This window comes from Drosophila montana, unplaced genomic scaffold (assembly GCF_035044405.1).
Source record: "Drosophila montana isolate Dmon_TW-CO22-7 unplaced genomic scaffold, ASM3504440v1 contig_3200_1, whole genome shotgun sequence".
NCBI classification, from domain to species: domain Eukaryota; kingdom Metazoa; phylum Arthropoda; class Insecta; order Diptera; family Drosophilidae; genus Drosophila; species Drosophila montana.
This window is the reverse complement of record NW_026998080.1, coordinates 5,147,823-5,163,360: the sequence shown is the minus strand read 5'-3', so window position 1 is coordinate 5,163,360 and position 15,538 is coordinate 5,147,823. Positions and strand designations below refer to the sequence as shown.

At 41.0% G+C, this 15,538-nt stretch overlaps 3 protein-coding genes across 3 annotated transcripts; 2 read left to right on the top strand and 1 right to left on the bottom strand.

The window, feature by feature from the left end:
• Window positions 1-10: 10 nt before the first annotated feature.
• Vps25 (vacuolar protein sorting 25) lies at window positions 11-769 on the top strand. The gene is made up of 2 exons (XM_064687871.1): window positions 11-142; window positions 197-769. Exons 1-2 carry the CDS (start codon window positions 93-95, stop codon window positions 666-668), a joined length of 522 nt encoding a protein of 173 aa, XP_064543941.1. The 5' UTR covers window positions 11-92; the 3' UTR covers window positions 669-769.
• Window positions 770-1,189: 420 nt separating this feature from the next.
• Window positions 1,190-3,505, top strand: Gle1 (nucleoporin GLE1). Its single transcript, XM_064687220.1, has 2 exons — window positions 1,190-1,298; window positions 1,355-3,505. Exons 1-2 carry the CDS (start codon window positions 1,296-1,298, stop codon window positions 3,389-3,391), a joined length of 2,040 nt encoding a protein of 679 aa, XP_064543290.1. The 5' UTR covers window positions 1,190-1,295; the 3' UTR covers window positions 3,392-3,505.
• An 807-nt stretch (window positions 3,506-4,312) lies between these two features.
• Window positions 4,313-5,932, bottom strand: LOC135431812 (zinc finger CCCH domain-containing protein 15 homolog). Its single transcript, XM_064687140.1, has 3 exons — window positions 5,761-5,932; window positions 5,202-5,639; window positions 4,313-5,145 (listed from the first exon to the last, which is right to left on the bottom strand). The coding sequence occupies exons 1-3, from the start codon at window positions 5,827-5,829 to the stop codon at window positions 4,444-4,446; spliced, it is 1,209 nt and encodes a 402-aa protein (XP_064543210.1). The 5' UTR covers window positions 5,830-5,932; the 3' UTR covers window positions 4,313-4,443.
• Between the last annotated feature and the right edge of the window lie 9,606 nt (window positions 5,933-15,538).

Below are 15,538 nucleotides of genomic sequence, written 5' to 3'. Positions count from 1 at the left end.
GTCTGGCAGCAAGTAAACAGTTGCTGTGTGGCAACCCCAGTCGAACATCTGTTTGTTTTTTGTCCGTGACATGACGTCAATTTAACAAAACAATGGCCGAGTTCCAATGGCCCTGGGAGTACACATTTCCACCTTTTTTCACGTAAGTTACTTTTAGAGCAACAAATTAGTTCATTGACTTATTGCTCTGCCATAGCTTGCAGCCGCATGAAGAAACACGCCGGCAACAGCTTAAGGTCTGGACAGATCTCTTTCTCAAATACCTCAAACATAACAATAAGTTTACGCTTGGTACGAACGACCAAAACTTGCCATTATTTTGCAATGAATCAATAAACCGTCGCCTATCGCCCGAGTTAATTCTGCTCATTCTTGAGCAGTTGCAGCAAAGTGGACATGCTGCACCGCTAGACAAACGACGCCAGGAGTGGCAGGTGTATTGGTATACGCTGGAGGAGTACGGAAACATGGTCTATGACTGGATTCAAGAGACCGGACAAACGAATAGCATATGTACATTGTACGAGATAATCTCTGGCGAAAGCAGCACCCAGATGGAGTTCCATAATATGGACGAGAACGTTTTGCTAAACGCTTTGCGTCTACTCGAGGAGAAGGGAAAGTGTGAACTTATTGAAATGGATGGTCATGGTGTAAAATTTTTTTAAATGTGTGCTTGTTTTTTAAATATGCAATGTTTTTAATATAGCACAACAATATTTGTTTTTCATTTATTAAATCAAACAGTTAACGATTGTTTAAAGCTAGATTCATGTCTCTACACAATTAATTGCATCGATCCTTAAAGTTGTAATAATTAAGAGACGCTCAACTGTCAGACAAAATTATTTCGTAAATCCGTTTAGAATAAACCACAATGTTCAAAAAGCGTATTATTAAAACGTAATTTATCGGGCAATATCAAACGAAACAGTATAATACGAATAACAAAATAGACTCTACATATTTCAAGTTTCCTATCATCATATAGTTTTATCCCTTAATATTATTACAATTAGTAACATCTTGTCAATTTTTGACATAAATTATTTCGTCATAACAAAAAAAGATTATAAATAAAATAATTTCCTACAATATTTTTAATGAACTACCCAATACACAAGAGTCACAAAGTGAATTCACATTGTTCACCGTTTGTTCAGTTATTAAATTCATTGGCGTGTTCAATGGAACCAGTTCATGTTGAACTACAGCTACCCATCTCTATGGGTTATTTAGTTTTTTTTTTTATCGCCGGCGTCAGACCGCCAACTATATTTTAGTAAATCAGCAAAATGGTTAGTCGCTTGTGTAAATCTAAAGATCTTTAGCTACAGCATGCAATTGATTTCAGAGCGTGGATGACTTGGTGCGGGATCATGCGCGTCTGATGAATGTGCATGCGGTACTCCAGCACGCGGCAGTGGCTTCTCTGGCATGTACAGGACCGCGTACAATTGGCCCGGATAGGAAGCCAACACAGTTGGAAGTGAGGGTAGAAAAACCAGCAGTTTTGCCAGCTGTCGAGCCAGCAAAAGCTGACCCCTCTCAGTTTTTAGTTAACAAACTAAATAAACAGACATCGCCGGTGGATATTGACTCGTGCATCATTCCCGATGTAAATGCCATAAACGCAAGTATCGTCAAGCGGGAGCTGGACCAAGAATGCAAGCGTAGTGTGCGCTTACAGTTAAAGGAGATAAAAGAACGGCAACAAGGTGCGATCAGGGAGCGCCTCGCTGTTCAGCAAAAGGCAGAACAGCAACAGGGGCTCACCAACAGTCGGGCCAAAAGGGAAGAGAATAACAAACTTTTGCAGCAGCAGGCCGAGCAGTTAGCGAGAGCAGAGCTGGAGGCGCATCAGCGAGAGCAATGGGCGCTGCTTACGCAAAACAACCAAAAACTGCATATGCTAACAATCGAGGGGGTTTCGCGTTGTCACAGACGGTTTTGCAGCAAGTACGAGTCGGTCACAAAGCTGCTGCTGGCACTGGACAAAGAGACCGTACAGGCATGTGCCGCTCTGAACAGTGAGTTGCGTGAGCTGGGCCAACTGTTCGATCAGCTGGTTGACAAAATCAAAAACGGTAACTGCGAGCCGCCAGAGTTGAGCTGTGTGTTCACAGCGGAACAGTACTGCCAGCGCCTTGATAAGTTGGAAGACAATCTGCACAAGCAACTGTCGGAGCAAGAGCAACAGCAGCTTACCAAAGCCAAAGAGCTGGCCGAGGAGAAAGAAAAGCAGCGCATTCTAGAAGCTGAGGAGCAACAAAGACAGCAGCAGGAGCAGAAGCAGCAGCAGCAGCAGCAGCAACTGGAGGCAGAGCTTAAAGCAACGGCGGATGCCGCTGCAGCTGCATCGGCGGCTGCGAAGGCAGTCCAAGAAGTTCCTATCGCAGAGGCGCCGATACCGCCGACCCCATCAACAGTGCCCAGCAGCATCTCGAACAGCTATGTGCACCCCACACGTTTGGCGTTCTACAATGAGATCATTGCGTTTTACCAGAACAAAGTGGATGCCGTCAAGCCACTCCAAACGGACGAGACATGGAAAAAGTATCGTACTAACTGTCAGCGGACCATCAATTTGCCGCTGAACGCCATCACGGCCACCAGCGCCCAGCACCTGACCAACAACTTCGACAAGCTTTATAATTTCTTTGCGGGACAGCCAGTAAGAACTACGGACGGCAGTAGCATAACGATAAATGATCATCCGTTGGCGCGCGACTATTGCATTCTGCTGATGGCGAAGAAGTTTGTCAGCCAAACAGACACGGCCATATCGAGCAATCCGCAAGCAGCCTTTCCGTTTGCCTCAGTGATTGTTACCTTTTGGAAGCTGCTACCTGACTTTGGCAAGATCTTCTTGGCCTACATGTACAAGGAGTCGCCATATCTTGTGCCGTATGTGATACCACAGCAGGCGGATCAAACGCCACAGCAATATTTAAAGACAATGGGCTATCGCTTGTCTGAGAACAACGAGTTGGAAAAACCGGACATGTTCCTGAAGCGTCAAACGGGCATTGCTCGCCTTTATGCGGCAGTTATCATCACGCCCGGCCGCAAGGCCGATGGACCCGCACACTGCTTTGGCCTAGACGAGGCTTGGCGTTGGCTTACCCATATTATGCACGTTAAACCGCTTCCCGACATTTGCGCCACCATGATCATGGAGATGCTGCAGACACTGGGCTTCGAGCTGTGGCATGCCTACGGCATGAACTTTTTAAAACTCCTTGTCTACATACAGACGATCTATATGCCGCAGTTGTCAGCGTATGATGAGGGCGGACCCAAGACACGGCTCGAAATGCTGCTTTCCAAATTTTTGCGTGAACGCCAAATCCCGCAAGCTGTGGGTGTGCTGCCTCCTGGGTTTTGGTAACTGTATATTTTATAGACTTTACTTTGCTTTAATTTTATTGCAACGTTCATTAATAGGTATTTTTTTAAGACGAGTGTATGCCCAACTTATTGTTTAATAAAGCTAAGAACAAAAGGCTGCCTCATTTTGTTTTGGATGGGATATCAATTGAATACTGTTCACTTAGTCTCTAATTTAATCAAGTAAAAAAATGGGTTCAGTGTTTTTTTAAATAATATAATTTAATATGCTTTGCTGCTTTTCAAAGCAATCGAAAGAGGACGAAGTTATTTTACTGCAATTTATTACTTTCTAAAAACTCCGTTGTTAAAAACATATATGACATGTACACGCCTTTTTTTTATAATCAAAATTTTTGTTTTAGAATCTTATGAACTTATTTATCGTCAAAATTGTTGTAGAATGGTTCCAGTTAAGTGCCCATCAGTGCAATCCGGATGGAAATGCATAACAAATAGTAGCAAGTGCAAAGTAAATAAACTAAATACAGCAACTTGCAATGGTAGACCCTTTCTGATATTCGTGACACACTTCCGAAAAAATCAGAAGGTAAGGGATTACAATCTAACTGATTCACAATGTTTGAGGATCGCAGGTAAAGTGTGGAATCGTATGTCAGCCGCAGAAAAGCAGCCCTATGTCAATGAATCGCGCAATTTTCACTATGTTTTTAAATCGAGGAATAAGAAAGTCAATTGGGTTATAAAGAAACTGCGTCAGGTAGTTGCCGACGGACAACTTCATCTGCACCGTCTTTGGGAGCTGGCCTCGAAAATGGCAGCCTGGAATGCGCGTGTCATGGACAAGATTCAAATTCGAGAACACGGGATGAAATACGACTGAGCCGATGATATGATATGATTATCATAAGTCTTTGTATATAGTACTTGAATGGGCTGATAAATAAAATAGGTCGTATGCTTCAAATGAGCAACATGTGAAAGCCACAATTTTATTGATCAAAAGTTGCTAAAGGCAGAAATCATTATATGAACGTGTATGCAATTCAATATCAAACTATAACAAAGAGTTGCTCTCCTTGTTTAAGCCGGCTAATCATCCTCATCATCGTCGTCAAGATCTAGATCGTCTAGCTCGCCCGCCAAATCCAAATCCACAAATAGATCTTTGTTAATGGCGGGCGCACTGTCAGCGCAGGACGCAGAGGGCGCCGCGTCCTCGGCTGCTGCAGTCTTGGCTGCTTCTGTTGCTTGATCGAGTAATCTTGTGCTGGATGCAATGGTGCCGGAACCATCCACCTCCTTAGCAGCCAGAGAGAGTGCCGCCAAGTCGAGTTCCTTAAACTCAACGATATTATCGTCGTCATCCTCTTCGCGCTTATAGATATCGAACGCGGCATCGCCTTCTTCAATTGGACCATCGTCGACCAGATCGGGATTGAAACTGAACATTTCGCGACCAGAAATACCGAACTGTTTGCCCTTGCTGTAGTCGCTCTTTTTGCGTTCCTCGTCGGCTGCCAGTTTTTCCTTTTTCTCCTGTATCTTGCGCTTCTTCCAGGCCAGGAAAGACTCTAAAGTAACTCTAGTCTGATTGGGCCCTAATGCAGCGCGTTCTTTCTCAATGAGATCGACCAGCGAGATCTCCGACGGTTTATCTTCCTTTCTCTTGTCTCTCTTGAGCACATAGCCAGACGGAAGCGCATGACGATATATGCATTTTTCGCCATTGGGGCATTCCCAAAACCAGCCGTACTTCGATTTTTCCACAGCTTCCAGGAAGTATTTGCAAATCTGTAATCAGGTTCGAGGTAAGTGAATGTATGACACGCGATCAGAGTAATTCTTACAATATCCGTGGTTGGTCGTCGCTTTTCGCCCGAATGCTTCTTGTCGACCACCTCCTTGAGCTTGGCATCGTCCCAGTTGGTCATCGGATCATCCTCGCTATCGCGCATATCCACATACATCGAGCGCTTCTCCACCTTATTTTCCAATGACAAATCGTGAGAGAATTTGCACTTATCACCCTTCGTGCATGTGCCCTGTTTAAAGAATGCGCACACAACGGATTTGGGATCGGTGCCCTTCTCCACCTTCTGGGTTTGCACTGGCTTAAAGATCATGGCCATCTCGCGCTGATCCGCCAATTTCTTTTCCTTATCGTCCTTTTTCTTATCGCCATCCTGTCGCGGATGATGGCCACCGGCCTGCACCTGTTTCTGTACTTGCTGAATAAACTTCTGCTGCTTAGTGCCCTTTTTGTTCTTGAGACCAAATGTTTTATCCTGTCAAAATATATATATGTTGTAAATTTGTTGACGTTGGGGGTTTTCGGCAATCTGTCGTGGTCTCTGCATTGAGGTTATGTCCGACTTTGTAGTGGACAGACGTGCAATTATGGTTTACCTCTATGACCTTCTCCTTTTTCTTTTGCTCCGTCTTTTTGCTCGGAGCAGGCGCCTTTTTTGGTGGCATCTTCGAGCAACAACAAATTTAATAAGCTGAAAATAAAATCCGAGAGCGGAGTTATTTCTTATAAATTATAGTTAAATGGGCTGACTCAGGAGCCACCTAAAAGCAGCAACGCCGTCAAATGAACGCTGCCACTTCTAAAGTATCGATATATCGATATCAAGGCACAGGGTGATGCAAGCGAAATTATGATTTTTTGTAGATCTGGCAGCGCTACTAATAAAAAGTAACTGAAAACATATTTGACTAAAAGTTGTGACGTCTTTTTAACAAATGCTTCGTTGATATCCGTTAATAAAAAGTGCACCACACAAAACAACTTCCCAACTGATAATTTGCAATCAAACGATTCCAACTCTTTTACTCGCAAGGCTAACTGTTGCGGATTACATTACATACTTATGTGTAAACACATATGTGTACATCTACAAGCCTGTTTGTTTGCGCACACATGTTTGCTTTTGATTTATTTATTATGCTTGTCTCTGTCCGCTTTTTATTATTTTGAAATTTGTGTATGCCCACTTCAGCGCACATGTTCAAGTTGTACATATTTCAATTATCTTCTCAGCATATCTCTACCCTTCATAGCCAATGCTGAATTTGTTTTCAAAGGTCTTTTCACTACACTCACAACACACTCGCAGGCATTGATACTCGCACTCACACACGCACATGTGCCAGCTCTTCGTGGGTGGCCTTTTATTCGTTGTTTCGTCTTGGGTGGTCTATCTCTTGGCACTGTGTGGCTATGGCTCTCTGTCTCTGTCTCTCTCTCTCTCTCTCTCTCTCACTCTCTCTTTCGGGCTCGGTCTACGTTTGCCTCTGCCAGTGTGTGTATGTGCCCCCATTGATCATTTTCTTGTTTGATAGTGCGTGACGTTTTCGTAATGCTATCTCGCTCACACTAATTTATGCTGCGGCCGCTGCCGCCGTTGCTGCTGCTGCTGCTGCTTTTGGGTGCCCATTTTGATCCTTCAACGTTTTTTATTCGAGCATAAAATTAGCAATTATTTGTTTGTTGTTTTTTTTATATTGGCTTTTTAAGTGTGCGCCGGCTTCTGGGCGCCCGGCACGTTGTGTGTGGCCTCAAATAACGAGTTTAGCTTTTATTTGAAAAACATTCTTTATTTGCCATTTGGATTAAGTTTTCTTCTAGGAAGAATTGTGTGCAAAAATCGTTAAACATGTTTTTATGATGCGTTTTATGCCTTTCAGTTCAGTTTGTTGTTGTTGTTGTTTCTTGTTTTTAAATGAAGCATAGCAAAAGGGTTCCAGAGAAATGAAACTGAATCATGGGAACAAAGCTAATTTGGGTTCAGGCCACACATAGGCAAACTTTACTGTAGCATCAACAAATTAAAATATGCCCGCCAGCATGCATTAAAATTATGACAAGCAAATGTTGTTGGCAACACAAGAAAACCGTTTCACATGCAATGTTGCCAACAATTATTTGTGTTGTTGACAGCAAGACAGATAGCAACAGCAACAACAACAGCAACAATTTGCATCAAAGCGAAGACAACAACAAAAATATTGTTGTAATTGTCGTTGTTGTTGTTGTCGGTTTCGTTGCTGCCGCTGTATAATTTACAGCGTGAAAGATCAAAAACAAGGCGCAACAAAGATGAGCTGCCACAACAGCAACAGCAACTGCAACAGCAACTGCAGCAACAGCAACATGTTGCCAGTATGCTGCTGCTCCTGACAAGGCAGTCCAGGCCGGCAGCCAACAGTTAGCAGCTTGGGATCTCGGCATCTTGGTGGTCCCCGCTTCCAATAACCGCCGTCTGTTTGAAGCTATCTCCAACTCCAGTTGCTGTCAATCTATGGCGAAGGCAAATCTTGCTACTGTTTGTTATTGTTGTTGCTCCACACACAGCACACATACACACAAACACAGAGAGAGCGCAAGAGAGAGAGGGAGAGAGAGAGAGAGCGCAAGAGAGAGACATGCAGCTTATAATTGCATATAGCGCCAGTTGCAGTTCCGGTCGGTTGAGTTTTTTCCCTGCCCTGGTTGTCGGCTCCTTCTTCTTGTTGTTGTTGTTCTTGTTGTTGCTGTTGCACGCGCTTTCTTTTTTGCGGCGCCGCCGCCACAGACAAGAGCTCTGTGTGTGTGCTTGTGTCTATGTGTGTGTGTGTGTGTGTGGGATTGGTGAATGGCATGTTGCCACCCAAGTTGCCAACTGTGCCTTGGTTGGCTGGCCAGACTTAATAGCCGCTTTCATTGGCCAAAGCTTGAACATTCAATCAGAGGACCACACACAGAGTTGCCGTCGCAGTCGACGTCAACGTAGTTTATGCAACATGCTCGACCCTCTGCCGCAGCGCCAAACGGTAGCCATTCTTAATTACAACAACAACAACAGCAACAACAACAACAACAACTAAAAAAGCCCACAGCGCTGGGGCCATTAAGATAAATCGGAAACGGATATCGCTAATGAAAAATTTCCATATTTATGTGGCGATAAAAGCAGCAACAACAACAACAATTTCAATAGAACAGCGAAACAACATTTTCGTGTTGGCAGCGCAGTCCGCAGTCCGCGGTCCGCAGTCGGCAGCCCACCAACAGCGGCCACTTGGGAGGCCAAATTGCGTGTTTTTTTTATTGTTGTTGTTATTTATATTTATTCATTTGTTGATTTCATTTACACATATAATTGTTCTGATTGTTTGTGTGATGCAATTAATTTCATCAAATATTTGTTGCTGGAATTTCAATATGTCTTTTCTACCCTATACAAACTGGAAAAGCTTAAAGGGGTAAAATGATTATGTGATCACTTTTGCAACAGGCAGCGCAATGTGATTGAACCAGCATAAATTAAGAAAATAAAATTTAAAATATATGATAAAATAAAATAAAATTATTGGCACTGATTATTGAAAGTTGCCTTTTTGAATCTGAAGTAAATTTGAAAACAATTCATTATAAAATAATGAATATATGTTTTGACAAATTCGGAAATTGGATCAATGTAAAATGTCGTTCGGGTTGGGTGTAAGTTGAACTTTCAGCTTACAACCTTTGACCGCCATCCAGGGGGAGGACTACCAAAATTCCTTTCTACACATTTTTACATGGAAGTTGAAAAATGGACTTCTAAGAAAGGGAAAAAAAATTAAATACAAATGCAAAGCAGGATAAACATCAGCATATTGCAGTAGACCGGATCGGGCCACTATATCATACAGCTGCTATAATATATTTGGTTGGCAATGAGTTGGAAATGAGTTGAGACATTGCCGATTATAATCTTTAATTAAAGAAGCATTTGCAAATCTGTTATATTTATTTTGAAAGGGTATTTAATCTTCGACACCTCAAAGGTGAGTGTTTTTTTTTTTATATTGGCCATCCACCCCAAAATCAAGTCAATTATTGACATCACTTAAATAAGCAATAAAATATAAAAATAAAAATTGATCGTTTCGGGCTCCATAGAAAAATTTGGCTAGCTATCGAAATATATTTTCTTTATGGGGCTGACTTTGGATATGGGGCCCACCAACGAAGCCTGATGGGGCCTCCATCAGCGATGCCATAATAAATGATTGATCGAACTAACTGTGTGTGTGTGTGCGTGTGTGTGCGTGTGTGTGTGTTTCTCTGTGTGTGATTGGCTGCGTGTGAGTTTGGGGATCGCTTTGCGGCGTTGGCGGTGCCGTTTGATTGATGCGCTTTTGGTGTTGCGTCTGGGACGGCGGTTCGGATTTATACTTTTTCACGCACTTGGCTCATGTAGCTAGCTGTTGTTGTTGCCGTAGTTGTTGTTGTTGTTGCTTTTGGCATCTTTATGCTTCAACACAACTGTCAAAAGATTTGCCCACAGCAACAGCCAAAGCAAGAGGAAGAGCACGAGCAAGAGCAACAACAGGAACAACAACATCGGAGTCCGCTGTTCAGTGCTGTTTGCAGCATGCTGTGATTTTTATCGCCGTCACACACGATGTGTGTGGTCCCGTCCCATCCCATCCCATCTCATCTCATCCCAATCCATGTCCATGTCCATGTCCATGTCCAAGTCCAGTTCCAGCACAGCCCGCCACTTCAAGTTTCAAGCCAAGTCAAAGTCGAGTTGTCGTTTGTGTTTCGGTCTGCGAGTTGGCCTGTGGATTGGGATTGGGCTTGGGCTTGCGCTTCGCTGTCACATACTGTTCCAATACTCAATGACCATAATTAATTGGTCTGTTGACTTTATGTGAGCATTTAAGCAGCGAATATGCAAAGCCTGTAAACGGTCCCAAAGCGATTTTATCGTAGCACTCTCTCAACATCTAATATCTGAGCTAAGTAAATATCCTATTAGGGAATAATCTACTAACAATTTTGAACGTTGGGATAAAAATGCTACAATTGCATTTTGAAGTAAATAGAATTCTATTGTAGATTTGTAGTCTGAATATTAATATTAAATATGAAACCGTTTGGGCTGAATCCTCAAACAGGATCGATCCGTAATTATTATAGGTTTGATAATACAAATTATTGGATAATGATATCGTTTTCAATTTTCAAAGCATTGAGTATTCAGTAATGTTTTAAGACTAGAATTGATTTAATGTATATTTTTCTGCACAAAAATAATGATTATCGCCTGATTTTTATTATTTCGCAATTTAATTAAACGCAATTCAATTAAACGAAATTAAAATAAACCCTTTTTTTCCTACATAATGACATTTCTAATATAAAATTATAATATAATTAAAAATCAACCGTAGCTATTGGGAAATATCCTTTAAACTAAACTATTTTAAATAATTAAAATCATAATTAAAACAACGAGATTTTAGTTAATAAGTAATTATTGCACCTTAGCAAAGCTAAGATGGGTATCTTTCGATGGTTACCCATTCATATTTTGCGGATAGGGTATATTACAGAAGTTGCAATTACGATTTCACGATCCTATTGACCTTGCCATAAAAACTTCAAACACACACAAATAGGTCTCTATTTATATGAGTATATGTATCTATATAGACAAAGATGCAAATGGTCATTTTGTTAATAGCGAACGTCAACAGCTATAAAAGACCAAAACGCCAACAAGGTCACGACAGTTGGCCGGAATAAAAGTGTCGGAAGGCCGAGCCGAGATGACAATAAAAACATGGCATTTTCCATGAATTCATTGCACATGGAATACGAGCACATGCTGAGGTCAAACGTACAGAGACAGCAAGAGAGTGCGAGAGAGAGGGAGAGAGATAGAGAGAGAGTGAGAGAGAGAGAGAGGGGGGAAGTAAAGAAACAACACGTGCTATTTATAGGGAAAACGGGCAGTCAACTAATGATATATGAGCCAGTGGTCAGTTTACACGGCTCGTTGCCATTTGCATGCTAACAAACATTGTAAAGTTACCATGACGATGTTGCGGGTAAATAAAAACCATATGGGGGTATCCTAAGTATTTCGAAAATTCTAGGTGCGCAAATAGAAAGGAATGCAATTAGGGTTTGGGCAGTCAAAAAAGATCTGAACAAATTGATAATATATGTGATCGGTTTTAGGGAAATGAAAAATATACGAGAGCCCATGTTCAAGTCAGAGACAAGAGGACGTGCCTTGGACAAGTCGGCAAACCAATTTTGAGCCAGGAATTACAATTTCCTAGTTTACTTTAGGCCAAATTTCAAACCAAACAAATTGCCAAAAATGCAGCCATGCCGAACCCCGAAACAGGCTATATTTTGTTCGAATATTTATACCCTGAACCCATTGAAAATGGGTAAAAAATGAACCCATTGAAAATGGGTAAAGAAAGCATCTCATCATTCTTGATCAGCATCAACAGCCGAGTCGATCTAGCCATGTCCGTAAGTCCGTCCGTCCGTTCGTCTGTCCGTCCGTATGTATGAACGCAAGGATCTCAGAACCTAAAAGAGCTAGAGACTTGAAATTACTAGCTGTAGGTCCTCCTAGTCCCCGCGCAGATCGAGTTTGTTTCCGATATTCGATAACTTGCCCCGTTTCCAAGTAATCGATAAAAATCGATATCGATAATAATATAATAAAATAATATGAGCTAGAGTTACCAAAATTGACATGTAGCTTCTAGAATAGTATATATACATATATATCAAGTATCTTTCATTTTATACCTATCGCCTGTCGGAAGAAGAGGGTTCAGGGTAGCCCCTAGTCGGGAGCTCCCGTCTAGAACCTCTTACTTGTTATTTTTGGATATTGGCCCCGTATAAACCTTACGAATCTATAGCATAAAGATTATTCTAAACAACTAACATTTTGAACTATTAGAATAAGTCTCAATTTGAATTTTTGAATCTCCTAGTCGCATATCGAAACCCAACTTGAATCTTGCACTGCCCCCTCCCAGCTAGGAGACAGCAAAATTTGATTTTCTTCATGCTCAATTCACATTATTGAAGATTGCTCAATCATATGGCACAGTTGCGATCGGACTGGGGACCAGAGTCTACGGCTCGGTTTGGTTCGGGTTCGCAACAGAGCTGGCTGCTAAATTGCCTGGCAATGGCTGGCGCAGACCACCATGATCATTATTTCAAATTTAACGCAGTCAGCTGAACGCCACACGGTGGCAGTTTGACCGGCTGACAGTTGCGCCAGTCTGTGGCAAGGGGCAGGGGCAGGGGCCGAGGCGAAGGGAGGAGGAGGAGGGGGGGGGGAGGGGCAGACAACGCCGCACGCGGTCCGCGGCTTAAGATCAAAGCAAGCGCCAAAATGAAAATTATTACAAAGTGATGTAGCATGACTAAATACAATTTTATGTAGGCATTTATTTTTTTTGTTAGTTATATTTCTAGACTCCATCAGGCCGGGGAAGGGGCGGCCGGAGACGTGGAACGGCGTACAGGAGCCATAAAATGGAATTACACGCATTTACACAACCGCAGAACAATGATCTCTTCGTGTGTGCGTGTGTGTGTGTGTGTGTGCGTGTGCATCGGTGATAATGTCTAAATTTGGCCTAAATGGAGTTACCTGCAAAAGTCATTTCGGTCACGATCGAAGGTGCCCTCCCAGCTAAGTGCCCCGGCCCATTATTGCTTAAGTGTCATACATGAGTCATCTCTGCCAGTCGCTGCCTCCTCCTCCTCCTCCTCCTTCAGTCCCAGACAAGCATCGATAATTGTCAAGCTGGGTACGAGACAACTTAACTCTGGCCGACAGCGACATCTTTTATGCGGGTGGTAAGCCGTAACCGATGCGTATTCGTTAGCCGTATTCGATGGATGTTGTAATATCTCGTTTCCTGTTGTCCTCTCACATTGCATTTACTTCGGAGTCGGCGTGGGAATGCCAACTACAGCAGATAAAGAATATGACCACAAGTGAAAAACTTACAATTTATGGACTTTCAAATTGTTTAGCACCTGGCCTTACGCATTTTCTAGCCGCAAAACCTTTTCCGACTATCGCGCTTATACGAAGGATCATGCTATTTAAGGCTTATATAAAATCTGTTTAATTTATCGGAATGATTGGGGCTCTTATAGTCTGGGAGAACGAACTTATTCAAAATGGGTTAAAAAATAAAAATGGGTAAATGTATGTATGGAATCTCTTAAGATATTTAAACTTTCGCTAACGATCTCCGGAATTCCAAGAGTTAGACTTAAGTTTTTAATCGTAGGCATGCGCAGATCAAGTTTATTGCAAATCATCGCCAACTCTTCCCCTTTCCACGAAATCAAAGAAATCTTTCTATCTATATATATATATAAGTTTAAGATCTAGAGACAACAAATTTTGTTTGTAGGTATCAAATATTTCTCCCTTTGGATATCTCTCCCATTCTCCTCTATTCTAAAAGAGCTGATAGTCTTAGGCTTTTTTTTCCAGTACTTTCCGTTCACATATTTTTGCCCGAAATGTTTAAAAATGATCGGACAATAAACACCGAATTTATTATATAATCAATTTTTCCATACATAAAGAGAGGAAAAAACGTCATAGAAAATACATTACAGAAAAATAACCAGATTTTGATATTGCCATATTTTAATATCTACCAAAATGGAATATTTAAATTTGGCGACTATATGAAACAAAGTTTATTTCGGGATTCAGTTCGGATTTCATTGCCAATGCACCAAAAGAGAGTCTAGCAAGTTTCCCATTTGATAAAAACCAAGATTTAAGATATACCAAGAATAAAGATTCAGAAATATCAAAAATAAAATCTCTAAACCATCAAATATCTTTCAATATAAAAGAGGTAGAAAATATAATATCAGAGTAAGGTTTGCAAATGTAAATCGACAGATATATATGACAATATACATAAGATCAGCTTGGTTTGGATGGAGGTAAAAACTTGCGAAGACTATCGCTCGGGCTTGGGCAGCTTTCATTGGAATGGAAAAATAATTTATTAGTCAAATCGCAGTAACACAAATTGTAGATTCATATAAATGATTTTTAAAAGCAAGTTCGCCTCGTCTCGGCATCTCAATATGAAGTCAACCCCTTATAAAGACAACGATAAAAACACCTCGCATTCCGCACAACAACTATTAATCAGGGAAATGTTGTAATAGCTGCTATGAAAGGTAACTAAATGAAACTTTAAAGTTTTTATTATATGTGTTTAATTTGTGGTAATCGAAGTGGAGTACACTAAATGAAGAGCTAATTAATATGGACGGAATTAATATGTGTCTATGGCACAGAAATTCTCTAAAATCTGTATAAATTATGAACTAGCGAATAAAATAACAAGTGTAATTTATATTATTATTAAATTGTTAAAACTAAAACTAAAACTTATTAAAGTGATTAATTATTATACAAAAAAAAACAAGTAAGAGGGAGCTCCCGACTAACAGATACCCTGAACCCTGTTCTTCCAACAGGCGATGGGTATAAATTGTAAGATATTTGATATATATATACTATTCTAGAAGCTACATGTCAATTTTGGTAACTCTAGCTCATATTATATGCCGAAATTGCCCAAAAAACTGGATTTCGATATCGATTTTACTTGGAAACGGCAGAAGTTATCGAATATCGGAAACAAACTCGATCTGCGCGGGGACTAGGAGGACCTACAGCTAAATTTGAAGTATCTAGCATTTATAGGTTCTGAGATCCTTGCGTTCATACATACGGACGGACAGACGAACGGACGGACGAACGGACGGACATGGCTAGATCGACTCGGCTGTTGATGCTGATCAAGAATATATATACTTTATGGGTTCGGAGATGCTTCCTTCTGCCCCTTACATACATTTGCACAAATACATTATACATTTTTATTTTTCAGGGTATAAAAATATAATAACTAAAGGGAGGGAGTGCTAGCTTCTGAGGCCATCCACTCGACAGTTAAATTATATATATTATTATATACATATTATATTATATTACATATTGTACCTATTACATATTATAAACTAAACTTAAATTGTTGTATAGAGTCTCCAGCTTTAAGTTTCCGAGACCGCCACGATTAAGATTATGTTTCTCTCAATTAAATTGATCTGTTAAACAACCAAAAAGTTTTCTCAGCAACTTGTAACTCAAATTAAGTTTTCAAGGTAATTCGCTTGAGCTACAAGCAAAAGTCGAATAGTACATATTTATGATAAGTTTCGTATATTTAAGGAATAAAGACATGCCCTGTACCTGGACAGGTGGTAAAAGCGCTGCAATTAAAACGGAACATCAATGTCTGTGTCTAATAAGTGCCTCGAGATGTTCGT

Excerpts from the sequence above, each read along its gene's own strand:
- LOC135431812 (XM_064687140.1), bottom strand. The coding sequence starts at position 5,829 with ATGCCACCAAAAAAGGCGCCTGCTCCGAGCAAAAAGACGGAGCAAAAG. Across the intron at positions 5,640-5,760 it reads AAAAGGAGAAGGTCATAGAG|GATAAAACATTTGGTCTCAA; the intron begins GTAAACCATAAT and ends ATATTTTGACAG. Across the intron at positions 5,146-5,201 it reads GACGACCAACCACGGATATT|ATTTGCAAATACTTCCTGGA; the intron begins GTAAGAATTACT and ends ACCTGATTACAG.
- Vps25 (XM_064687871.1), top strand. The coding sequence starts at position 93 with ATGGCCGAGTTCCAATGGCCCTGGGAGTACACATTTCCACCTTTTTTC. Across the intron at positions 143-196 it reads ACATTTCCACCTTTTTTCAC|CTTGCAGCCGCATGAAGAAA; the intron begins GTAAGTTACTTT and ends GCTCTGCCATAG.